Consider the following 27,565-nt stretch of genomic DNA (forward strand, 5'->3'; position numbering starts at 1 on the left):
GTGCAGGTTGTTGATCACCACATAAAATTCTTTTAAGACTTTTGCAATTTCTATAAAGAAATGTTGGTTTCCTTCCAATAACATCCCTGGTGTGAATATCTATGGTTAGTATGTGCCAGTTATCATAAATGATTTGCTGTATGCTTTTAATGTCACTGGTATAAGAAACTGTATACCTAACATGACTGCTATCCAAGTTATCTTTTCTATGATAGATGGGGCGTGGTACAGGGAAGTGTAATATGCGCATCCGACAAAGGCAGCCCTGCAGCACCACCTGAGGCATGAATGCCATGTGTTAAGTAATGTAACACCATGTACTATATGCACACCTGAGCACCCTGACTAACATTCACCCTCACCAAGCATGAAGCCACAAAATGACAATGGGATGATCAAGTGCAATAATTGGCTGAAGTAATGCAGTTAGTCAAAGGGGAGCCAATGTGATTCAGCCTGGGAAGACATGCAGAGCATGACATAATGCACCACCTGCTAGGGGTGATGTGCACCTATCATGCCATGCCTCATGGATACTGGCAAAGGCTGTCAGTACCCACAGCATGCCCTGAATAGGTAAGTCTCAAAACACAAACCCACCTTCATAGATTCCACAAGGGATAGGAACCTAGATGTAATGCTACCAAATGCCAGATGTCTAAACAGCAAGATGTGTGTAGTGTAAACGCACACAGTATGGAGAATGTAGATACCAGTCCTGTAATAGATAACTGGGTCAAGGCTCACATCAGCACCCTAACACTACCAGGTCACACCTCATACTGTGCTGTACAGCCGCAAAACATGGAACAAGCTACAAAAGGAGGGTAACTAGCAATAAATATCAAGGATAACCACACCCCCATGTTGGTACCACAACAAGAAGCAGCATGGATTAGCCATGGTCAAATACCAATGGCTAAAACCATCTCCCAGTATATAGCCTGCTACAGACTACTGTACTAATACCAGGAACTGCACCTGGCCTATGTCAGAATACATGAATATATCAAGCTCTCCAAACCACATTATATTGCTTGACTGAAAATACCCAGACATACACCGGGAGCATTATACTAGTACCAACACAGTAGGAGAAAAGTTCCCAGAATCCATAAACCAAAATGCCCAGGAACAATGTACCACTCCCACAAGAGGGGTAAGCATACTGGATGTGATAATCAACAACATGTGTACTGGATGGCAAGATGAGAAGTGTTCCCCTCACCGGTAAGACCAGACCATAGAGTAATCACACTGGATATACACATCCTGACCCCAGTCCCTGGCCAGAATACCACAGTGAAAATCATGTGTAAAGCATAGGTTGCAGCCCTCCAAACTGATGTTGAATCCACGAAAGGCCCTGTACAAGTGCAGAATATGGGACACACCACAGAACATGTTATACAGGCATTCCATGAACACAGCCAGGAATGCTTGGAGTATGCAATCACAAATAACAACAATACACAATGCCATACACGCAGGCATCTGGCATGCTGGACTCCAGCCATTACCAAACCATGCAAGAGAATGAGGAAGCTACCACATGATAGAGCAAACATAAAAAGGGAAGTAATTACTGACCAGGAGTATGGCAATAACATATGTCCACACATACAATCCACTAAGTCCAGCCACAACAAGTAGAATCTGTGAATCCAGAGGCAATGTGACACCAGTCCCAAGTACACAGACAACCACAACACCCCCCCCCCGATAAATACAAATATATGTGATAGATGCAACCATGTATCCAAACCAGAGGTTGAGCTCCACCAACTCAGTACTGTCAAAACTAGTCAGGAGGAGAAGGTAACCACATACACCACAAACCCAGTCCCACATAGGCCTACCACAACTGTAAACCAAACACATAAACACAGACAAATATTCCCGGAGGCCTTAATTACAAACACACCACACCAACAGAAGCCTCCAAAGCAGATCACAAGCAACCACAACCTTCAAACATAGCACATGCAATGAATAGTACGCAAAGCTGGTGTGCCAAACAGTCACAGGCCAGAAGGAGAAACAACATGCCTGATACAGTTGTAATAGGTGTCTGTATAGGCAGACACACTGCTGTCCCACTCACCAGACTGAACAAGGGAAAGGGTAGAGTAAGCTGCCTGTAGGCTGCCACAAAATGCCACATAACACAAGTGTGCAGGTCACCCCAAAGCAAGCAGAAATATGATGCACTCAATGTCCATGCTGGTGTGAATTACCTGAGATGTACCTCCCTGGTCAACATGAAAAGAGACATGGATGGTCCCTCTGAGTATGTACCCCAGGCCGGTATGACACTGGCTGTGTGCAGCATCCAACCCTCAACAAGAATGATGCCACAGTACAAACACAGAATGCTCATGTTTAACAGCTGGCACAGTTACAACTGTCAGTCCAAGAGGGTCTAATATCTGTCTGCTTGAGATGTCAAGCATGACAAGCCATGCTGCTGTTCCAGGGATGGCTTGCACCTGTTACCCGTGTGCATCTGGATACTGGATAAGGCCTTTGCCGCCTCCATAGAGCCGTATGTAGGCAAGGCCAAAAGACTACCCACCACCCTAGAAAACATAAGTGGTAGGAAACATAAGGGTAATGCTGACCAATGCCAGATGTGTAAACTGCAATATGCATGCCCCTGAGGCACTTCCCATTATGGAGAACATCGATGTCTGTGCAGTGACAGAAGCCTGATGCAAGCCTAGTGATAGCACACCAGCACTACTAGGTTATACCACATATCATGTGTTATGGCCCCAACACCTGCACCAAAACATCAAAGGAGGGGGAGTATCCATATGCAGCACAGACACCCATATGGCCAGGTAACTGGCAATGCACAAAGCAGCGGAGACCACCCATGTGCACCTAACTGTAGTCAAAACTGCTGTACAGTCTGTAGCATGCGACAGACCACACTCTCACACACAAAAACTCCACCCAGACATCCTGAAGACACTGGACAGTATGAATGTCCCACCAAATACCAGACAAGGTACACACAAATTACCACATAGGTGGCAAATCATTATGTATGCAAGGAGTAATCAGGGACCTAGGGACACAGGTCGACAGTAATCTGTCATGTGACACTCACAATGCCAATGTGGCTAGGAAGATTGTCGATATTGGACACCGTATCATGAAAGGATTCACATCTACATCAACAGAGGTCACTGTGCCGCTGTACTTTTCCCTTATCAGACCCATAATCTAGTACAATGACTCATATGGGATGTACCGTACGTGATACCTGCAGTGATTCAGAAGACCTCATAGTTACCCCACCAACAGGATAAAGGGTGTGAAATATATGTCATATGCTGCCTGGCTGTAGACACCCCAGCTGAATGCAGTCACAGACTGCCTACACAGAGGCATTGTATGTCTGTTGTACAAGGCCATGTCCAACACAGGAGTAATGGACATGCTCCACCACAGGAAATCAAAGCCATTGGAGCTGTGAGAGTGACAGATGTCAGCCTCAACACATAATGAAATAAGATGTGCTGGAGGGACAGATACATAACCCAGAGGCTCCCCACACCCAGAAACAGGATCCCAATCCATGTTAGGCAGAGCCCCTCACTGACACCCCTCAACAGGAATATTGCCAAGTGGATGGATGATCGTACATGTATACTGGAGGTCCTCACTGTGTCACGACCAGACAGAGGCACAGTGAAGAAATTCATAAATGGCCATAATAGAACATAGCAAGGGGTGGCGAAAGACACACACACTCTGGCTAGGCTTACTAATGGCCTAGGGTGTATAGCCTAGTATGAACCCATGAACCTATGAAGATACAAAACGTACAGGACACCAAGGATAATCACAAGGCTTACCCAACTGATGGTAGGAACCATGTTGAGCATCCACAGATATGCTCCGAATCACACAGATATTACAAACAACATACCAAACACACACACATATTGCTAACATACAACCTGTCAGGTGCAGTGCAAACACCCCCCCCAGAGTGCAAAATACCTATCCCAGCAGACTGATGGTCCCCTGACATTGCAGATGCTGAGGTAACAGCCATCATCTGCAAAGCAGAACACACAGCAGCAAAGGTATGCGATGGTGTCCTGTGCTGAGGCCAACATGAAGAATAATGGAATGCCAAATCACACTACTGCCCAATGTCAGCCTTACCACAGGATATTTACCCAAAGAGCAGTGTACAACAACAGTGGTCCATCACAACAAAGATGTTGCCTGAATGGATACTGCAAACTACCACCCCAGGATCCTGACAAGCTTGTTCTGCACAGCTATGGAAAGGATCAGTATGTACCGCAGACAGAAGGCTATTGTGGACCTACTGATACTGGACCCTACACAGTGTGGCTGCCGTAACTGTAGATCCTGCCCCTAAACATGTTTGACCCATTTGAAGCAGTCATTAAGGTCACTGATGAGGGCAATGTGGTCCACACAGTGTACCTGGATCGTGCACATGCTTCTAGACAATACTGTACAAGTTCAGTATGGATATGTTCACCAGCTTAAATATATACCCCTATGTCAGTAGAGGGGTTGCAAACCAGACCAAGGACAGAACTGACATGGTCAGACATGCCACATCCATGTCAGACTACAAAGCAGATATGAGTGGCATCCCACAAGGCCTGGTCTTGCCCCCCCCCCGTTCTGTATATATGTCCCATAGGTATAGGCCAACATGGAAGGACTGTGACTGAACATGTATGCAGAGGAGTACAAACAGCCCACCATATCTGACCCCCAGCTGACACAAGCAACCCACAAAAGGGCCACATACAAACAGACAACTGGAGCCATAGCCATGTCAGCAAGCTAATTGCAGAACTGTGTATAGACAACCACCGTGGATATACAGTAAGTGCCCACAAATTACCACACAGGTGTTAACCCATGATGTACCTAACATGTAATGTGAGACCAGGGTACAAAAGGTGATAGATATCCTGCACTGGACAAACATGTGGCTGTAGTGTTCGCAGAAACATATACTATATACCTACCCAAACATGAAGGTTGGCAGATGTAGATAAGGGGAACTCACTGTGGCTCTGCAGTCATCCTCCATCAGCATCACAAGTGACTACAATAGCCCCTTTGGGATATACCGCAGCAGACACCTCCATCAACTGTAAAGTATACAACAGTACCCCACCAGGAGTAGCAAAGAGCATGAACAGATGCCATGTGTTGCCTGAGTAAACAAACTGCAGCCCCACACACCGCCATACTGCCCAGCTACAGGCAAGCTGTGCCTGATGTATGAAGCCATGTCCAACCTGGAATGAATGAACATGTTGCACCTTGTACAATCTGAATGGCAGTGAGCTGTGCACATGAGAGACCTGAACCCCAGCACTGACATACATAGGACAAGCTGTACAGAAGGATCCATAACACAGAAGGCACCCCCACTCTTCAGTAAACTCCTGGTACAGGTCAGCCAGAGAGTCACATATCGACACCCCTCAAGAGGAATCCTGATGAGTGGATGGGAGATGGTAGGTTAACCCTGGGTATCACTGTTATGTCAGAGGTAGACGGAGGCACAGTATACTAACCATGACATATGTCATGGCAAACTCCAGTTACAATGTGTGTCGAAGGACAAACACACCCTGTGACTAGCATCAGAAATGGCCTAGGGAACATTGCTAGTGTTTGCCAATGTCCACCCATGTTGTGGAATACACTAGCAATGTTGGACGAGCCTGGTGTAGGTAGTCCATATCTGAACATAATGCAATATGGTCATATGTGCACAACTGGCCCCTTCACAGTCTGTTGTGCTCACTATGAGGATGTCAAGCAGTCATAGGACTAAAGCCCAGGATACTGTCCACCACAGTGAAAGTACTGAACCAGTACACTATACGGTACTACAGTGTTAGGTCATTATGAAAGTATGTTGAGAACTGTCTGCAAAGTATCCCATGCAATCCCTGCAGGCACAGTATAATCCCTGTTGTGGCAGACACGAAGCAGTTGGCTAGTTAGTACACAACATGACACCCAACACACAACCATAAACGTGAGATATTGTTGAAGTTCACACACACCCAAATATGTAGTGGACTGCAGAGTGCAACATATGGAAAGCTCACACTGGGCATGCTTGCACACTTTGATAAATGAGGCATATGTCAGACAACATGCCATGGAAAGGCTGAACTGGGCATGCTCACACACTTAGGCCATATCTCTGTTTAGCAGTTGGCCACACATATCTGGTATTTGTACGTGTCAGTCCAGGAACCAACCACAACACAGCAATCTGCCCAGTGCACACAGTAAATGACTACAGAGACATAAGTGATATAGTGGATCGCCGTCATATGCAAACATCTTCCACAGATACACAAGTTGGTCATAGGAACAGGGAATGCTATGGCAATAAAGACCTGCAAACAGTAGAACAGCACAACAAATATTGTGCATCCGACAATTGAACATATGGGTGTAGAGGTCAATACTAGGCTTGTTGCCCTAGGGAATGACAGCTCAGCCAGAGTGTGCTTGGCATCTGCATCCCCAGGACAGTAGGCTATTGTGCCACTGTAAAGTAGGTCACAGAAGGCAACATGTGAGGCTAGTGAGCTGTGCCTCTGTCAAGCAGGGGCACCGTGGAGGTCCCAGGGATTGAATGTGCTAAGCCACAGCCATGTTGTCGGTGTGTGCTGGGAGAGGGTTGCTGAGGATCTCTGACAGTAGGTGTCCATCAATAACAGACTGAGGGAGCCCTATCTGCATTCTCTGGATGATTCCACTGTCAACACTGTGTTGTAATGATTATGTGTGAATGAAGTGCCATGCCGGAACTGTTCACAGATGTCCTCCCTCTGTGGGCTACAGCTCTGCAATGTATTACCTCACTCTGTCTGTTGTATGGCGCATATATGGCTGGTGTACAGCTGACAGGTGTCTTGTTGTGGAGCAGTCATGGGTATATGTGGGATAGCATGATTAATGCAAACCGTACACATGCTCATAGAATGCAATTGTCAAGGATTATGCTGAGTGGCCAGTATAGTCCCCCAGCATGGGTCCTCTGAAGTCATCCACCCCAGTCTTCACAAGTGTAGAGTCTGCTTGTGCTAAATACAGTTTGTGTGCAGTGACAACCTTGCCTGGGGGTGGAGATGGGATATGGATGTCCAGGGAAAGGTGGGTATGGTCAGATATCAACAATGGTGGTCTACCTCTGGTGTGGAACAGTGAGTACCCACGTTGCAGATGGACAGGTGCAATATGTATTCCCCCATGTGGCTGTGGTGTGTGGTTCTGCCATAGCACATGGACCCACAAATTGTAGTGGCTGTAGGGTAAAGTGGTTGAGGCCTGAGTAGTTCCCACACACAATTTGCCTGTACCTGATGTTAACAACTGGAATGGTGTATGTGAACACCTGCATATCCTGGCACTGTTCCCAGGGAAGCTAAGTGTGTGTCCTGGATGTGGGTGTGGTGTTCTGGACTGGTTGTGTTGTGTGTTACAGGTCCTGTGGTCACAAAGCATGGTATAGAACATAACCTGCCAGTGCGATGTGCATATCTGACCCTGACGTAGGTGACTGCAAGTGCATATATATGCTATCCCCCACCTGACAGGTAGTACTACATGTACATACCTCTGTAGAAATAAAGATGTCAGCACCCTATAAATACTGCAGGTGCAGAACAGATGCCCAGTAATTTGGATAGTGCGCTCTGCTAATGCGTCTCCCTCAAGTGTCATAATATAGTTAGGTAGGGGTTTTAATCTTGCAAATGCTCAGTGTGTGTGGGTGGGTGAGTGGGGTTTGTGTGTGTGAAAGGCTGTGAGAGGGAAATGTCCCTTTTGGCAACTGGGAAAACACACTACAGGATTCACATTCCCCTTTCTAAACACTGATGATGTCAGCACCCTATAAGTACAGCAGGAGAAGGGCAACCTCCCAGTAATGCGAATAGCGCGCTCTGCTAATGCATCCGTCTCGAGTGTCATAACATAGTTAGGTAGGGGTTTGAATCCTGTACATGCTCAGTGTGTGTGGAGGGGGTTAGTGTGTGTTCAAGACTGTATGAAAGAAGTATCCCTTTTGCCAACTAGGAGAACACACTACAGGATGCACATTCCCTTTCTAAACACTGATGATGTCAGCACCCTATAAGTGCAGCAGGAGAAGGGAATCCTCCCAGTAATGCGAATAGTGCGCTCTGCTAATGCGTCTGTCTCAAGTGTCATAACATAGTTAGGTAGTGGTTTGAATCCTGCAAATGGCAAGTATGTGTGTTTGGATGAGGGGGGTTAGTGTGTGTGCAATTTTGTGCGAGGGAAATGTCCCTTTTGGCAACTGGGAGAACACACTACAGGATGCACATTCCCCTTTCTAAACACAGATGATGTCAGCACCCTATAAGTACAGCAGGAGAAGGGAAGCCTACCAGTAATGCGAATAGCACACTCTGCTAATGCATCCGTCTCGAGTGTCAGAACATAGTTAGGTAGGGGTTTGAATCCTGCAAATACTCAGTGTGTGTGGAGAGGGCTAGTGTGTGTGCAAGTCTGTGTGAAGGAAATATCCTTTTTGGCAACTAGGAGAACACACGACAGGATGCACATTCCCCTTTCTAAACACTGATGATGTCAGCACCCTATAAGTACAGCAGGAGAAAGGAAACCTCCCAGTAATTCGAATAGCGCACTCTGCTAATGCGTCTCTCCCGAGTGTCATAATATAGTTAGGTAGGAGTGTGAAACCTGTAAATGGCATGTGTGTGTGTTTGGATGTGAGGACTCTGTGTGTGTGCAATTCTGTATGAAAAACATGTGCTTTTTTGAAATCAGGGGATCACACTACATGATGCACTTTACCCTTTCCAAACAGTGATGATGACAGCACCCTATACATACAGCTGGAGAAGAGACATCTGCCAGTACTCAGAATAGCGCAACCTGCTACAGCATCACTCTCAAGTGCCATAACATATTTAGGTAGGAGTTTGAAAGCTGCAAGTGTGTGTGTGTGTGTGTTTGGATGTGGGGAGTTTGTGTGTGTGCATTTCCGTATGAAAAACATGTTAGTTTTGGCAATCAGGAGATCACACTACCTGATGCACATTACCCTTTCAAAATACTGATGATGTCAGCACCCTATAAGTACAGCCAGAGAAGAGAAGCTATCTAGTAATCCGAATAGTGCGCTTTGCTAATGCATCTATCTCACGTGTCGTGACTTAGTTAGGTAGGGGTATGAATCCTGCAAATGGCAAGTGTGTGTGTGGGGGTAGTAGGGTGTGTGTAAATGCAAGTGTGAGAGAACAGATCCTTTTGGCAAATACTACAATACACCAGATGCTGCATATTCCCCCAGTAAACACAGGGGATGTCGCCACACTATCAGCACAGCCAAACAGGGCTAGTTGGCTAGTAATGCCAATAGTGCGCTCTGCTACTGTGTCTATTACCATTGTCAGAGTACAGATAGGTATGTTTTGGTAACCCACAACTGCCACGTGTGGTTGTGTCACACATTATGACCTTGTGTGGGTCTTTGTACATAACAATGCATGCCATTGCCTAAACCAGCAATGGCATTGCACACATGATGTATGTGTGTGACACATACACATAAATACCTGTGACCTGCAGTAGTTACCATGTCTGACACATGCCTCGAGTGGATAAATGGTATTTGCAATGTATACCAATATGACTGCGTCTTACTGTGCAGGGGCTGCACACGGTATGTGTCTATACAGTGTGGGTGTATATGGTAAAATACCTACAGCAGGGGATACACATCTGGTCTGGGCCATATAGTGTACATGTAGTCGATGTACAGGTGCTGCATGTTCCCACCTGTTGTGGTAGTGGTAACATGTCATTCCACTGCAATTCAGTGACCACATGCTGTGAACCCTTCAACTAGTGTGTTGTAGCTACAGTAATGTTCATGCACAATGTTTGGCTGGATGCAATCCAGCCATATAAAGACAGTTCATGAGACTGTCATATTGCCAGTGTTGTTATGGAGGATAGGTGGTCTTCCTGTGTATGGGAGGGTTGTGTGTGCCAGGCTATGAACCAGATGGCAGTCCGACACACTGTTAGCTGCACATGATTAGGCCCTGATGCTTTGTGCTGTGCCAACAACCTGGAGGTGTGTGTATCTGTGGTGCCTTGGGATACCACCCCCCTGTCCATGTGTGTTACATGTGTAGGGGACAACAGGCATGGTATGGGGCATAACCTGTCAGTGATGGGTAACACCTGTGAGCCATGAATCAGGACTCTGGTACTGCACAGACATTGCAGTTCACCGTGCTGAGGACAGTGTCCGGTGCATGCATCTTGCGGTGCACACTGCTGTTGTTGTGTAGCAGCACTGTTAGTGTCCTAACCTGTGTGATACCCATGGAGGTGGCTATGTAAACCGTGTCCTGCAGCATAAGGCAGTATGTGTGTATCAAGGAGCTTTGCCAATATACATCGGGCCATGGGTGTCACGTGCAAGATGACCCTTGCACATCATTGTGGCTTCCCTAGCATGTAAGCACACATTGACAACCAGTGGATACCCTATGAATGACATTGGAGACTGAGCATAATGTAGACATACAACACCCTTCCCACATATAGTGGTAGCATACCTGGTGAAGGTATGTTGTCAACCAAGATCAGGCTCATACTGGCCTGTGCCACATGCTGAGAGATCCATTATATGTTCCCTATCATGTAGTCCAGGGAGGTATGTCTCTGGTCAGCCATACTGGCATGGTCAATGAGTGAGTCATATGTGTCCATGCCTCTGGCTGACCAGTATGCATGTGTTCTGTGGTGGACCATAGTGCCCCTGAGGCATATCACTGTGACCTTCACCAGATACAGCCTGTTGAGCGGGACCCCAGTGCAGCACCCAAGACAGGTAGCTGACACATCTGTAGCAGGTGTGTTGTGTAGCCCTACAGGCTGTGAGTGTGTGGCACACGGGATGTGTGTGGCATGTGCTCTGTTCCGACGGAACATATGCCTGTGTGCCAGCTGCGGAGGTGTGTGATGCTCAGGCAGGATGCTATTCTGAGTCCCCACGTATGCCCCAGTGTGTTCAGCATGCTGTCAGTGCGTGTCAATGTCTGACTTGTATTGTAGTCACTGTAATATTATTTATTTATTTATTTATTTATCTTACATTTGTTGACTGGGATAGTCTGACTTGATGCATGTCCATTTTCAGCGGAGGCCCGGGGAGAAAAGCTCCAAGGGTGAGCAGATACAGCATTACATAATACCAGCATTACATATTACAAACAGATTATTTACAGAGATTACATAAGTAAGCAAGTTAAACATGTTCCACAGGTTAAAGTTAGTCCTGAGCACAAGTCAGGATTAAATTAAATTACACAGTAAACTGGTTAACAGATTTTACACATTTGAGTTAGCCAGGCTTGATACATTGACATAGCCAGTTAAGTGACAAATGTTGTTTGAGTCTAGTGTTAAATTGACCTAAGGTGGAAAGCAAGGTAATATCAGCTGGAAGTGAGTTCCAGGATTTACTTACAGAGTTTGCAAAGAGAGAATCACCGGCTGTGTTATTAATTTTGCTAGTCTGAATTAGTAGTTTGTTAGAGGATCGAAGCGGTCTAGGATTGCTATAGGGGGTGATAATATTTGAAGTGCAGGAGTATTGTCTGGATTATAGAGGATTTTATAGGCCATAATCAGATGGTTATACTGTATTAGGCTAGGTAGTTCAAGCCAACCAAGTTGATTTAGATTGATACAATGATGTGTCCTAAAAGGCAGCCCAGTGGCAAACCTGGCAATGTGGTTGTAGCAAATTGAGTGTTTGTTAAGGACAGTCTTGTTCATATTCGAGAGTAGAGGGGATGCATACAGAAGGGTTGAAAGAAGGTGTGAGCGAGCTATGGCAATTTTAGCTGGAGGGGTTAGGAAGGCTTTTATTCTGTAAAGTGACCCTAGTTTTTTATTGATGGTTTTGATAGTTTGGTTAACATGTAGGTTACATTTGAGATTATTGTCTATGATGACACCTAATAGTTTAGTAGATGGGTCAGGGGAGAATATTGTGCCATCATTTGATGTTATGGTAAAGGTAAAAGCGGTAGACCTACGTGTTGGTGAAATAACAGCAGTTTAGTTTTTTTGGGATTTAGGATCAGACGATGTTCAGAAAGCCAGTTTTCTATTGTATTAAAGGTGGTCTGAGTAGCTGACCATAACTATACTGGAGATGTGGCTGAGCAAATCAGAGTAGAGTCATCAGCATATTGGATACAGCTGACTTTTGGGATGACAGTATAAAGGTCATTAATGAAGATGGAGAACAGCAAGGGCCCTAGTATAGAGCCTTGTGGTACTCTGAGGGTGTTAGGCAGAAGGTTAGAGAGTTTGTTCTGCCAGAGGCCAGCCTGCTGTCGACCATGCAGGTAGGATTGAAACCATTGAAAGGCTCCAGTATCTAGACAGAATGTTTGCAGGGTGTGGATTACAAGTTGGTGATCAACCATATCGTATGCAGTGGAAAGATCCACAAAGAGGGCTGAGGATATATAATTATTGTTGCAAGTATGGTTTATGGTGTTAGTAAAGGCTAGGAGGCCTGAAGTAGTGCTGTGATGAGGACAGAAGCCATGCTGAGTGTCTGCCATAAGGCAATTTTGGATTAGGTGGAGCATGAATTGTCTATGAATAAAGTTTCCATAATCTTTGCAAGTGGAGAGAGTATAGCTATTGGCCTATAATTGGAGAATTCAGTAGAGCTGCCTCCTTTGTGAAGTGGGATTACATAGGATATTTTCCAGATGGTGGGAAATTTAGCTTCTACCATGGTTCATTTGATTAGTTTTGAGACGGGATAAGCAATAGCATCAGCTGATTTTTGTAGGTACTCGGCAGAGAGTTGATCAGCAGAAAGTGTAGTGGGTTTTACTTTTTCAGTCAAGGTACGGATAAGTGAAGTGGCGAATGGTTGGAAGCTGAACGCAAGTAGGTTTCTAGGGGTGCTACTTTCAGGACCAGGGGAGCTAGGAGGTAGATGGCTAGCTAGGGCTTGAAATGTCTCAGTAAAGAATTGGTCAAAACTATCAGAAACATCTTCAGGGGTTTTATCAATAGTAGCAGCAGGGATTGGGGTTGAAGTTTGTCCAGGATGTAGTGTATATATGACATGCCACCTGACAGGGTATGGCATTACTGGGTTCAGAGAGCTCAGTCCCCAGATTGGCTGTGTGGTGGCATCCCACACATGTGTTGTACGTTCCTGGCCAATGGTGATGGCTGACTGCATACATGTGGCAGCTGTGACATTGCCACATGACTCACATAAACCACAACTGGACCATACAGGTGATTCACAGGTTACCTTTGCACATGCTACCCTAGTAGTGTGATTGCCATGGTGAGTACCAACACATAGGGCCAATGGGGAACAACATACTGAAGGTGTGTATGTGTGGGTGTACTGCTACTGTTTCATAGCACTGGCATATATGACTGCACACGTGGGTAAATGCCAGGTAAGACATGTGCAATGTGTCACAGGCAACGTACATGCGTACAGGACAGACAGTGACGTTCTGTCATGTGTAAAGTTGACATACGTCATACGCTATGCAGATGTCACTAGGAGTCTACAGAAGCACTGTAACGCTGCATTGCAGGTGTAAGCAGTGTTCCAGGGAACCCCAAGCGAACATGCATGCAAACAAAGCTACAGTAAGCAGGGCTGGAAGTAGTGCATTGTACAACAAAGAAGGGGTAACAATAACAGTAAGTAACAATGCAAATATGTAGGCACTATCAACATGTGCCCAGGAATACACAGCGCAGATGCCCATGGTAGAACTGATATTATGTCATAGTTAATTGTGATTTGGATTACATTGGTACTGCACACATATCTACATGTGCAAACATCCACATTGCATAGTCGTTGTGGGCAACTTGACACCATTACTGTACATGTCCACCATTGCATATCACTACTTGTGTTAGCTTCCCCCCAGTGCTACCCATGTATGCGGCTATCTGTTGACATCCTTACCACCGGCATGCAATTATGTGCAGCTGTTACACTTTGGTATGTACTATGGGTGCAGATAACAATTCAGGACATTCATACAGTTACTGCATCAGGCATGCTGGGATATACACACAGTCATAGCAGCACACTGTACTGTTACCAACATGATACTACTAATACACTTCTATGTAGTCACCCTGTGCATCAGCAACGTGTTTACCTGTTCCCGCAATGATGTTGGAGATTGCAGGAGGTGGCACAGTGTCATCATATGCACAGGGTGTGAATTAGGTATGCCTGAGTCAGCCACTGATACCACAAATTGACATGTGTGTGTATGTGTGTTGGTGAGGGGCAGCAGTACAGGGTGGGACAGTGTTGGTGCAGTGTGTGCGTGTATGTGGTCACCCTAGGTGTTAACATTTCGCATGTGTGTATGCACGCACACAGTTCCACCTCATGGCTGCCATATACAGGGGTTTGTGGATAGCCACAGACTGCACCTGGCAGGTCATACAGATCAGTGTCTGTGGGCATGGACATGGTACCTGTGCCTGGCAGGGGTGCTACGGACCGTATCCAGTACTAAGCCAGACTGGGTACTGTCATCAGAAGTGGGAGTGTGTTGACTGGACACAGGACCCTGTTGGGACTGTCCAGAGCCACGTGCACGTGGTCTCCTGGGGCGTTCTGATGACAGCACAGATCCAGCATTGCTGGGGCTGCTGCTGGCACTATGGGGGCGTGCGCGGGCCTGTTGTCGTCTGCGCCGACTGCCAGCTGCTGCTGTTGCTGGCATACGGCCACGTTGACACAGCAAACGCCCACCATTGCCCTGGCTCATGGACATTTGGTTGTGGAACTGCTGTAATATGTCCCCACAACGTCTGTCTATGACATTGGTGAAATTACGGATAGCATCCGCGATGTCACGGATACTGTCAGTCATGGCTGTGCGACATGCCCTCAGCTCCCTCAGACCCTGTCTGGTGTACCTTTCCATACACGACTGTGCCTGCATGACAGTCCGAAACATAGCTGAGGTTGACAGACCTCTTTGGGCACATCGGCCAGAGGCAGTACGCCCACGGATGCTCCCACGAGAACCCATGGGCAACTGTCTGTGTGGTACCATCGCAGGACCCTGCCCATGGCTGCTGTGTGGGGACGCATGTGCCACAGGTACCACATTACCCTGGTCAATGCCCACTGTATCCTGTCCATCATCTAGGGACAATGGTGACAAAGGATGTACTGGCAGGATGACTGTGTGCAATGATGGGGTTGACAGCTGTGTACTGTCAATTGGCTGACCAATGGCAGACCCTGACACACCTTCCTGTACCATTACACAAATATCATCATTACCAGTACCTGTGGCACCAGATTCAGGTTCCCTGCTGCAGGACACCAGAGCAGCACCAGAACCTGTGGGAGGAAGACAGGAAACACAGTTTACAGTCTCCAGACATTGTTACCAGTGATGCACACATGCACACATGCACACGTGGTCACATGCACACGTGGTCACATGCACACATGCACACGTGGTCACGTGTACACATGCTCACTTGCACACATGCACACATGGACACAGGCACACGTGGACACAGGCACACATGCACACATGCACACATGCACACGTGGACACAGGCACACATGCACACATGCACACGTGGACACAGGCACACCTGCACACATGGGCACAGGCACACCTGCACACATGCACACCCCGCAGTATACACACAGAGCACTACTGAGTTACACTAGTGTTACTAGCACTATCAGGCTATTATAGGTATTGTTAAACACACTCACCAGCATGGATGGCCTTCCTTGCTGTAACCCCGGAGGGACCTGCAGAAATGATGAGATTAATGTCAGTGGGCACAACTGTGCCATTGATATTGCATATGATACAGTGCAGTAGTACACCAGTTGCCTTTCACACTTCAGCTGCTGATATTGCCAGTATCACACATGCACAATTACATACTATGATGACAGATACATACCACGGACACACCTTACACATGCATAAACTAACAGTGTCCAGAACAGTCAAGTGTACATATTACCTGCACGCTCCATGTCGTGCTGCTGTGTGGATCTAGCCTCCATCATGATGCAGGTGTACTGCTGTTGCTGTTCCGGGGCTGGAGCCACAACACTTAGGAGTAGCCCCTCCAGTCTGGTGAGGGGGGGATGTGTGGCCACCCCACCTCCTGTGGCAACCTGTTGCCTGTGGATATCTGATGCACGCTGATGGACACTTCTGATTAAATCACTGCAGTGATGTCGTACCTGCTCATATGTCCTATTATGCATGCCAATATCATTTACCCTACGGACAAGGTCTTGCCACAGTGCAGCCCTCTCCTGCTGATTCTGACTGGTGCGGGAAAACAGGATGTCATACTCCTGCACCAGGCTCTGGTGTATCTCCTCATCTTCCGCTGCAGAGTAGGCGGGATTACACTGACGCGCCATCTCCCTGGAAGAGAACACAAACAGGATATCAGCAGACTATGTCAGCAATATATGGCACACATACTATACATGATACTCATGTGTAGTGATATACTACTACTCCCATAAGTTGCATGTGTGTGTGTTGTGGTGGATATACAGGTACATGGCCAGATATCAGTGCTCAGCCAACACCTGTGCAACAATACCTGCCACATTCCACACAACATAGTAGCATGCCCCTTCGGTCAGCACACACTGACAGGTCCAATGCACAACCTCACTCTGGGGGTGCATCCCAAGGTACTGCATGTGGGATGCCATCCATTAGTGTGATGCGGACCCAAGTTACTCAGCCTGGATATACATATCCCACCACCACCACCAGCACAGTAGACTATTTTGATATGTATGTGATTAGACAGTTATTCACTTGTTAGGACTGAGATGGTATCCATGCAGCACACTGGGCCAGTGGAAGCCACAACCCACACTGCTGACCCCTTTGCAAATGCTTACCATGGACATGCCACAGATTGCATGGAACTTGCACACACATTTCTAACCCAGACCCTATGCACAAAGGTTAGGCATCCTGTCCAGTGGACCCCAGACAGAGGCAGATTGTATAACAATAGCAGGAGGCTACTGCAGGACAGAGCAGATTCACATTAAGGGAAGGCATCTGTGGTCAGCACTGGTACTACGCTACAGTCCCTCATAACAATGGCCACGGCCTACTCTGGGAGGCAAATGGCCACAAACACTATGGATAACCATAAGGCCTTCTTCAGTTATGTTACACATATGGACCAAATGCCTCAGATATGCTCTGTGTTAATACACACCTACTTAACATTCACTAAACACACAGATATTGGCAACATTCTTGCAGACAGGTTTGGTGCACGTATCCCCCCTCCTTCTCCCCCACCAGTTGAAATAGTTATCACAGCTGTATGTAGCCTCCCTATCATCTCACATGTCCAGGTGAGGGCCGCCCTCAGCAAAGCGGAACACACAGCATCACTGTGACCTCATGGTATCCCTGGATGTGTGCTACCTGCACTCCAAGAGGACATACAACTGCATATAACACTGAAAATTTATCTTGGCCGTACTACAGGATATGTACCTGGACAGTGGCATACAGCAACAGTGGTCCCACACCACTAAGGAGGCACCTCGACTGACCCTGGGAACTACCACAACATATGCATAACTGGCCTGGTCTGCTAAGCTATGGAATTATGCAGTATGGGATGCATATGCAGTGATATCGGGTACCTGCAGACACTTGTTCCCAGCCAGTGTGCCTTTGTGATGGGCTGATCCTGCCTTTTGAACCTGGCTGACCTTTCAAAGCAGTCACTACAGCCATTGCTGAGGGCAACACACAGACAACTGCTGCCAGGATCATGGCCTAACACTGATTGACATGTAATGTATAGTCATCCCCTTTTGGTGGAACTACGTACACACAACATATCACATAGACATACCTATAGATACAGACCTATGACACATTTGGAGGGTTCACAGTATGCACACTATTAACCTGCTACTTTGCATTACCTGTGTTTGTCGCAGCTGGTTGCGTTACCACTGCTTCTGATTCCTGCTGCTACTGTCACTGCTGACAGCTTAGAGTCACAGTGTGTAGCGTGTTTTTTTTTTTTTCTCTCTGTCTCAGTTTGTCTCTCTCCCTCTGTCTGCTTCCAGACAGTGCATTGAATGTATTGCATTTGTGGAGTGTTAGTACAGGATGCTTTTGTAGGTATCTGCATAGGTCCATGTGATGGCCTCTGCACCAATTGTAAGCCAGCATTTGCTAATTGCATACAGCCAGTTGTGTACTGATTGCAGTTCTCACTGTGATTTCAGGTCAGTGCTATAAAAGGGTATATGAGATAGGCATTGCCCTTTCAGATTGTAAGGGCAGGGACCATGCTGGTATGCTGTGGACACTGTTCTGTGAGTGTAAAGGTTAGTATCTCTCATGATTCAGGCTGTGTTGTAGATTCACATTTCTCCATTCCTCTCTCCTGTTCCCTGTAGTAAGTGTGTATGCACAATGACACCTACAACTATATATAGATATATATATATATATATATATATATATATATATATATATATATATATATATGTACATATACATACATTTATATATGTACATTAACTGACATTATTACCTACACGCTACCAACTAGCATGGCTGTTTCTGTTCACACACTACTATTATGGGAATCCAGTAGTTTTGACAGTAATTCTACATGACATGCTTTGGGTACTACACATCCTATATTCCCTTTACATTCATCCCTATTATTACATGTTATATTTATTTTAGCACAATGTTCTTGTATAAGAGTTATGGCTTAGTGGTAGGTCATACAGACTACTGTTTCCAAGGTCCTGGGTTTGGGACTGACAGTGGGATTTTATTTTGCTTTTGAACTGAGTACAGGACCTGTCAATCAAAGTGACTAAGGCACTTTTAAGCAGTTGTAACCAGGTTAGCGCTGGTTTGCATGGAGCTCACGCATGCGCACTGGCGTTCAGCTCTGCGCACACATGCACACACCCGCTTACAACTGCTTAACAGTGCTTACTCTGGCGCACACCCGCGCTATTTTCTTTGAAAGAAATGAAAATGGGGAGACAGGAAAGTGGTGAAAAAGGGGTCACAAAGAGGGTAAGACAGTAGGGAAACAAGCTTGGGATTTGCAGGAGGGATGTAGGTAAGGCCCATAGATGCCCATTTCTTCATCAGCAACAGCTGTGCATATGTATGTAATTTGGTGTGACATTTGAAACCTTCCACCCCTGAGAGAGGTGTCAGGACAACAATAATACTTGTTATACAGCCAGTTGTAATTGATAGTTTCCATGTCCAGCAGACATGTGTGCGGAATGGGCAGCTATGTATGGGGCGTAATTTTTTTGTGGGTACAGAGTGCCCTTTTTTTTTTTTTTTTTTTTTTCAGGTGAGAGTGGTATGTCAGGTGAAGGAAGTCGGTACAGCTGGGGAGGTAGGTTGGGTAGGTAAACAGACAAGACAAACAAGACGCATACAGTGGCGGTGTATGACACGTGTGGGGGGTTACACAATTGACGGGGACAGAGGTTTGGATATCCAGAGCCCATGAGCCCACAGATGGCAACAGTGGAACTGATATCCCCACCCATAGGCAGTTGCCACTGTTCCTTCACTGCCCAGGACGGGGCTGTGCTGGGGGCTGTGTAGGCCGGGCAACAGGCATGCCCGTAAGTTGTGCCACCCATGCCTCAAGCTGGCATAGGGGCTCGAGAACAGAGTCCCGAATCTCCCTACGCACCACAGTCCGGACGCTACGGAGGGTGAGTGGTGGTTCTCCTCCGGTCACACTTGCAGAGGTGGGGCGAGCCCCATCACCTGCAGCGCTTCCACCTGCAGGTGGCACAGGGCCACAGGAGGAGGGTCCAGACTGGGCACTAGTGCCAGGTGCACTCGCCAGCTGAGGTGGGAGAGGTGGGTCCGCTGGAACCCGCCTTCCCTGTCGTCCTATGTTTTGCATTATGTCATGGCAGTTTGGGTTAGTGACATATAATACCATTCACAATTAGTTGTAACAGCATGCATTAGTATTCCCATTAACCAAACACCCAGATATTCACACCATTGAACAGCGAGCATAACACATGCATAATTTGAACAGCAATACACAGTCCAACAACATGCAGGGTTGATTGATGGCAACAGGCCACCAGGTTTGGATGTATGAACAGGGCAGATGCATCAACGGACATGCAAATATATATGACCCAACAGGACAAACATCCAGGGGTGTTAATTGTGATTGCACATACTATTTTCACGTGGAATGGGTTATATGTGGTTATAGGGTGGGGTGAAGAAAATAATATTAACACCTTCAAATACCAATACATATGCTGTACATTTCTAATAGCTGCACATATATACACACTACTGTTCTAACTACAGTTTCCTATATGATAACTATTTCAACTTGGTGATAGGACTGTTACTGCAACATCAATATACATTTTATTGTTCTTCATACACATTCATATCTAGCTTTGTTCAGCTACATCATCCTGCTACATTTGCTTTATATAGCTGTAGACAAGTGTGGATGTTTGGTATATCAGACAATCATACTATCTGCATATTGCAGACTGAGAGCAACATATCCAGATTTTGGGATACACATTCCAGATGCAGCAACACTTTGAACATATTTCGCTGTTTGGTTTGAATTCTCACATGCATTTCATTCTGTACTGACTGCAGTATACTTTATTCAGGGGTTATTACTACTGTATTGCTGGATTCATGACACTTTCTCACTCTCTCTCACTTGTTTTAATTTTACTATCCAGGATGGTACTTACTTCTAGGCTTTATTGACATGTTTTACCTGTAGTTATTACAATCCTTTCCAGCAGTCTCACTTCTGTCATGTTTCAGTATTTCAACAGGGATATATTTCACACGTGATTTCATCATCTTCTGCAGCTATACTTTTCAGCCTGCTGCAGGTTGTGTACTATTTTCTTACAGGTGGGGCATTTTTATTTCAGAATTTATGTCTTACAGGCTGCAACACACTTTTGTAATCAAGCAATACTTGCAAACACTTTCACACTGTTACTTGCTGTTACTTGCACATTTTATTCCTTAGTGACTACACTGCACTCTTTTGCTGACTGTCATACTTTTATATTTCTTTACAGTTACTGGTAGTGGATTACTGACCTGCCTGGTGGCGCAACCGCACCAGCCTATCGCCATAGGCTCTGCAGTTTGCAGAACAGACACCTGCAGCTGTAATATAAATGAAGTAATATTGGAATACACATCTCCATAATATCAGCTAGTTTAATTTCTTACATACATAATTAAATGTAACTTACTCAGTAATGGGGCATTGGGCATTTGCCGGGCCTCCTGGATCCAAAGGTTCAATTGGTCCTGCTTGCTTCTCTTCAGGTCCGCATGGTGGTGACGGACCTGCTCACCAGTCCTTGGAATCCCTGTGGCACTGGTGAGATCATGAGCCAACCGGTCCCACGCCTCAGCCCTGTATGCTCCCCACAGGACCTGGCCCTGCATGAGTTGAGCCTCATGATTGTGGATTAGGAGCCAGACCATGTACCTAGATTCCTCAATGCCCCACCTCTGTGCTCGAAAGCAACTACCCTCTCCTACTCCTGTCATTCTGCCTGCAGTTCAGTTCTACAATCGTTTATGCTGTGTATTCCCGCCTATGGGGCTTATATAGTCCGTTTATCCCGCACATATCTGTGATTGGCCATTTTGGAATTGTATCAACTTCAGTAAACCTGCATTGTCATGCTCCAGTTTGTATTCATTCCTATATATTAGCTATTATTGCATTTATAGGTACTGCTGTCATGGCTTAGTGGTTCAGTACCTTGACTATGGTGTATAGTATCCTGGGTTCGAACCTGGCCACTACTTTTTTATTTTTTATGACTGTCTAGACAAGCTGAGGGGTGTGTCTGTGTAAAGGCAGTTTTGATACGGCTTGCTCAACGTTGCCCGTCGGTTAGCTTGTTTGCGCGGTGCGCAGCTCCACGCAAATGGGGTACGCTGGTTTAAGCCTTATTTGGCTATCGGCATGCATATTACACTCAGCTCAGTTAGGGGCACATAGATTTAGCATGTTAAACCACTACTCAGCTATAGGCACTCATTTTGCACCAGTTAAACCACCTACAGGCAGATGCACTCACCCTGTTAAACTGTAGCTCAGCTATGGGCACATCTGGCATTTTTTATTGTTTTGTTACCTCACATTTCTTCAATATAAATGGCCTATTTCATTACATTTTACATAAAATGTGATTTTATGTGTACATATTTGTCAGGGACTTGTTTCATGCTTATTTTGCTACAAATAAAAATTGGTGTTGTGAGGGCTCAAACCATGAATGCCTGCTCTTCAGCCAACATCTCTACCGCTATGCTATTGCTTCTTGGCTTACTTTGCATATTTAGTTCTTATATGCTTTCCCACTGACTGCTAACTGTAGCTGCGCTACGGGCACGCCCGCGCAAACAAGCGCACTCACGGTTAAACATCTTTACAATTTAAAAAAAAATGATGTGATGTTCATTTGTACATTTTATGTTCGTAGTCTGTGGGGACATGTGTTGTGTTGTGTTTATTCACATTTCCATGGACTCTGGCGTGGGTGTTTACTTTGGGCACTTTTACTCTTCTGGGGGCGTGTCCGCTTACAGGGCTCGGCCTATGGACACGCCCCCTACTGTCTTACATGGACCGTGTTAGCCTTAGGTGTGATTCAGCATGCTCTCAGGAATATGCAGAGCATGCTGACATCACTCCGTTTAACTGCAGCCTCCGTGTATGAGTTATAACTCTTACACGGAGGCTTCGTGAATCCTGCCCAGAGTTTGAACTGGATGTAATCGTACTTACATTTTGTAGCAGACAGATCTCACACTCAGTACCTCGTTTTGTAATTCTGAATTTTAGCAGACAATATAATGCTATTTATGGGTCTTAACTATAATCCATTTCATTATGTCTTCTGTACATGGTTTTAGGGAAAGATACTTTATTTATGGATGATCACACCATCATATGTTTAGAGCGCAGTGTAATACTGTTCGGAGATCTTTGTCAACCGTTTTTCTGAAAGAATTCCACAGAAGGCCAAAACAGCATGGGAGAAATGCCTTAAATCAGAGACATATTTTTAAAGAATGCCACTATAAAGTTAATTTGTGCAATAAAATGTTTGCATGGGCATACATGTTACGAAGGATATGACATTTGAACCTGAAATAGTAGTCATTCCTAGGTTGACTGATGTGCTCAAGTCTTTGCTCAGAAAATGCAGCTTTAACTTGTGACACAGTAACAATATAATAGGAAAGGCACACGTCACGTACAGTTGGGCACAGTTAACAGGAATGCTTTATATGACAGATTTCACCAACAATTTTATGGAAATGATGATGCCCTTCTCTGTACCCAAATGTGAAAGTGTGCCTAAGTGATGTAAAAAGTTGTTGGTTGAAACAGCCACCATAGATGAATAAGTAAAACTCATTAGGCTGTTACAACACTCACGGTTCCATCAGTGTCCAACCGACCCTCTAGAAAACCCAAAAAATGATATCAACATATTGGCAAGAAAGGTAGAAAGATGTAGTAAGGAGTGTGATATTCTCCTCATAAGAAACTTTGAGTACTTTTCTAATCTAAAATTTGGAATTACAAAACGAGGTACTGAGTGTGAGATCTGATTGCGACAGTACGTAAGTACTGATATAATTTGATGACTTGTATACAGCCCATTACAATATATATGTATATGTAACTGAAGGGGATGAAACACTCTCTGAAACACTTAAATACCTAAATACCTTATCTTATTCACTAAGGAGTCTTAAAAGGATGTTCATGAACATTTTTATCCAGCAGCCTCACATGTTCATACTGCACTGAGCTTCTAGATTGTAGCATTGCAGCTTTCTATGCATTTGGACACCCTTTGCAGTTGTGAGAGTCTATAAAGTATGGCATCAAGAGGGGCTTCAAACAAGGCCTGCCTGCCTTTCCAATTAAATAGACTAATTAATTGTGCCAATCTGGATTACAGAAGGAATCCACCTGTAAAGACAGCAGTGCTTTCTTATTTGTCAAGACCATTTAGGGGAGCTTGCAAGCCATCTTTTGGAGTTGGGGACATCTTAGAAAACTGTTAAGGTCAAAACAGTACCTTGTCTCAATAGTAAATTGTTTTGGATTCTGACCTATGGAGAAGATTTATAATGGATCAGAATGGAGAAGATTACCATATGATGACTCTGCCTAATATAAAGACTATTGTTTAGTTTGCAGTAATACATATGATGCAGAGCAACCAAAGAGGTCACATGTGCCTGCAAATGACACAATCCCATTATGCACAGATAACCTCTCTAATGCATAGTTACCAAACAAAGAAAGCAAACTGTAAATCCACTGATGGCATAAAGTGAAAATAAAAGTACACTTTCTATTTTGTGTATACTCGTAATCCATTTATCACATACTAGTGCAGTAAAACACCTACAAAATTTGAATTTCATGCAGAATAATCATGAAATCTACCTTGAATTTGCACCTGCAGAACTCTAAGACCCATAACTCAAGTCACGATTCCCATAGTAGATAACAGTCAATGTATACAAATCATTTTCAAAGCTCTCTGATATATACAATAAAATAATACTAGTTAAAAAGGACTTTCAGTATTACTTACTCCCATTAACTAACTGTTACTTACCCCCATTAACTAACAAATTCTCCTGCAGTTTTTCTTTTGTGTCTTCCATCATGTCTTCTGTATATTGTGCAATTTTCTTTACAACACTGTACAACAAAGAGAGCCATCATAGAGATATAGTTAGGTAGACCAAATGATAATAGATGAACCGTTAAACAAAACTGACACTTCAAAATACATAATAATTGTAAGCAGTGCTACTTGGGTATTCAGTATTGAAAAGTTATATGATACATTCAAATTTTATATGTTTGTGTCAACTTTTCTCTTTTTTTTGTAGCATCTACAAAAACATACTTTTTTTTTCAAATATGAGGTACCTGAAACACCATCTAGCCCATTCACCTACCTAAAATCCTTTGAGAGAAGTAATGATTTGTCTTATCCCAAAGCAGAGAACTTGAGAATGGATCTTTTGTTAGTTTTCTTTGTTAGACGTTTATAAGCATGTGACAAAAAGAGATACTGCCAGCCCAGCTAGCTGGAATTTTAAATAATTATATGTTATTAGAGAATATCAAAATGATTTATTCAAGATGCTTGTGTTACAATGTATTAGAACTGTATGTCATGTGTATATCAAACTACATGTACAGACGTGTGTTGAAAAGGGTATCTGCAAAATGCTTGTGTTTAAAATGGAACCACAGTGTACTGGAAAAGAACAGAAATATACATGCGCTATTGTAACTGTTTAAATGTATATATTTTAACAGTGAAAACTGGGATACAGGAGGTTAACCTCAGTTTAGTAAATTTTAGAAAACAAAATGAAATGAAATTACTTTATGGCTAGGCCATAAAAGATGGTATCTTTCAGTTTTCAGTGCACCAAGAAACACAGTGTCTGTACTAGGAAACTTTCTGTATTGTATTTAGAGTAAATTAAAGCATGAAGGAATGCAATTGTTTTATGACTTCCAGCATCTGCCAGAGATCTGAGGAGAAGCCCTTGTCTGTATATTTTTACAGGTAGATGCTAAAGACTGCCAGCTTCGTCAATGGGTGTTTTGGCCTGAGAACCAGAAGTCAGAGGACAAGAAGTGATGTCATTCTGCAAGCTATTCCAGCAGTAATATTTGAGATATTATTTTGAGAAGTCTCTTAGTGAGACAGAGCATTCTGTATTGGACTTAACAACTAGAAGGTCCATTCATCACATCTGCCTTGCTCTATTAGTAAGTTCTTAAGTTATACTATAATTTTCTTAGATTCAGTCAGGAATATAGTGAAGCTTGGTTTAGATATTTTACTTTATTTTTTGAGACTGTCCTGCAATGTTGTTTTAAATATTTCCTGTGGTTTTGAACTCTGATGTCACTGTGAATACATATTTAGTATTGTCTTATTCTTTTATTATTTATTATTAAATATATTTAAACCTTTCATTGTGGCTGATCTATGTAGAGATATTTAAGTTTTGAAAGTACTTGCATATTTATTTCATGACACTGTGAGCCACTCCTAACAGCCTTGCTCTTGGTCAAACTACCATTTGTATTAGTATTACTATTACACAGTAAAATTGGACACCCTTTGTTAAGGGCCTTAAAGTAGCTGATAAGGGGTTCTGGTGACAGTGATAACTACATTATAGTCTGGGCAGAAGGGGGCATAACTAGTAAACCTGTGCCAGCCTTTCCCATGTGTGTGTGTGTGTGTAAATCAAACTTCAAAGTGTGTGTGTGTGTGTGTGTGTGTGTGTGTGTGTGTGTGTGTGTGTGTGTGTGTGTGTGTGTGTGTGTGTGTGTGTGTGTGTGTGTCTGTGTGTAAAATAAATCTCTGAGAGTGTGTCAGCTACTTGGGCAAGGACACAAAGCACTGGTTGGACAGAGAGAGTGTTGGAGGACTTGGCTTAGAACCCTGTCTAAGGACTTAACTCTATAGCTGTGCCAGTGGGGAGTCTTACTGAGGATCTGGAGAAAGGTAGAGCAACCAGCCCCGGACTGACTGTGGTCTCTGTGTGCTCTTAAGGGAAATTGCAGTAGATGCAGAGAGCTGCATCTGGAAACAATGTGTGTGTACTTGTTAACCTTCCAGTGTACATCCCCCACTGTTGCCAGTGGTGAGAATTGAGGCTCCTTGATTACTAGTCCAGTAGTGTGGCATCACATTTGGTCAGCAGTGGTGGGATCATCACATCACACTTTGGTGGGCAGTGGAGTGGATATTAAACTGTTGCAGCCTGTAAACAGTGGTCACTAAAGAAGGTGTTTGCACTCTTAAGCAACCACATGTTAGACATTCAGAGTGTCATATCTCAATAGTTTTATTTATTTTTTGTTAGCTTAGTTTGTCATGGAGAGCAGGTAAGGATGTCAGCAGAGGATTATGGCAAGCTGACAAGGAACCAGTTGGCTGAGATGTGCCAAGCCAAAGGACTGAGGCATGCCAACCTGACTAAAGGAGAAATGATTGCAGCCTTAACCGCAGTTGCATCACAGACCAGCAACCAGAAAGACAACCAGACTAGCCTTGGGGATGTACAACTCTCAGAAAATGGACAGTTCAACTTTGCCTCAGAGGACTTAAAAATCCATCTGGAGTTAAAGAGACTTGAACTGGAGGCCAAACAGTTGGAAATAAAATCAGCAGAGACTGCAGCATTTGGAGGCTGAAGAAAATGAGAGACTGAGAGGTTTGGAGGCTGAAGAAAATGAGAGGCAGAGGCAACATGAAAAGGAGATGCTGACTCTTTGCCAGGGT

General features: G+C 44.6%; 1 protein-coding gene across 1 annotated transcript in view; it reads right to left on the reverse strand.

The window, feature by feature from the left end:
- Positions 1 to 24,941, reverse strand: part of ATP6V1C2 (ATPase H+ transporting V1 subunit C2) — a 455,055-nt gene extending 430,114 nt beyond the window's left edge. Inside the window, exon 1 of the mRNA XM_044079287.1 lies at positions 24,860 to 24,941. Within this exon, the coding sequence (XP_043935222.1) occupies positions 24,860 to 24,911 (52 nt within the window). The 5' untranslated portion in view covers positions 24,912 to 24,941. The remainder of the gene's footprint in view (positions 1 to 24,859) is intronic.
- Positions 24,942 to 27,565: the final 2,624 nt, after the last annotated feature.

The sequence above is a fragment of the Protopterus annectens genome, chromosome 1.part1 (assembly GCF_019279795.1).
Source record: "Protopterus annectens isolate FY-2018-M chromosome 1.part1, PAN1.0, whole genome shotgun sequence".
Taxonomy (NCBI): Eukaryota; Metazoa; Chordata; order Ceratodontiformes; family Protopteridae; genus Protopterus; species Protopterus annectens.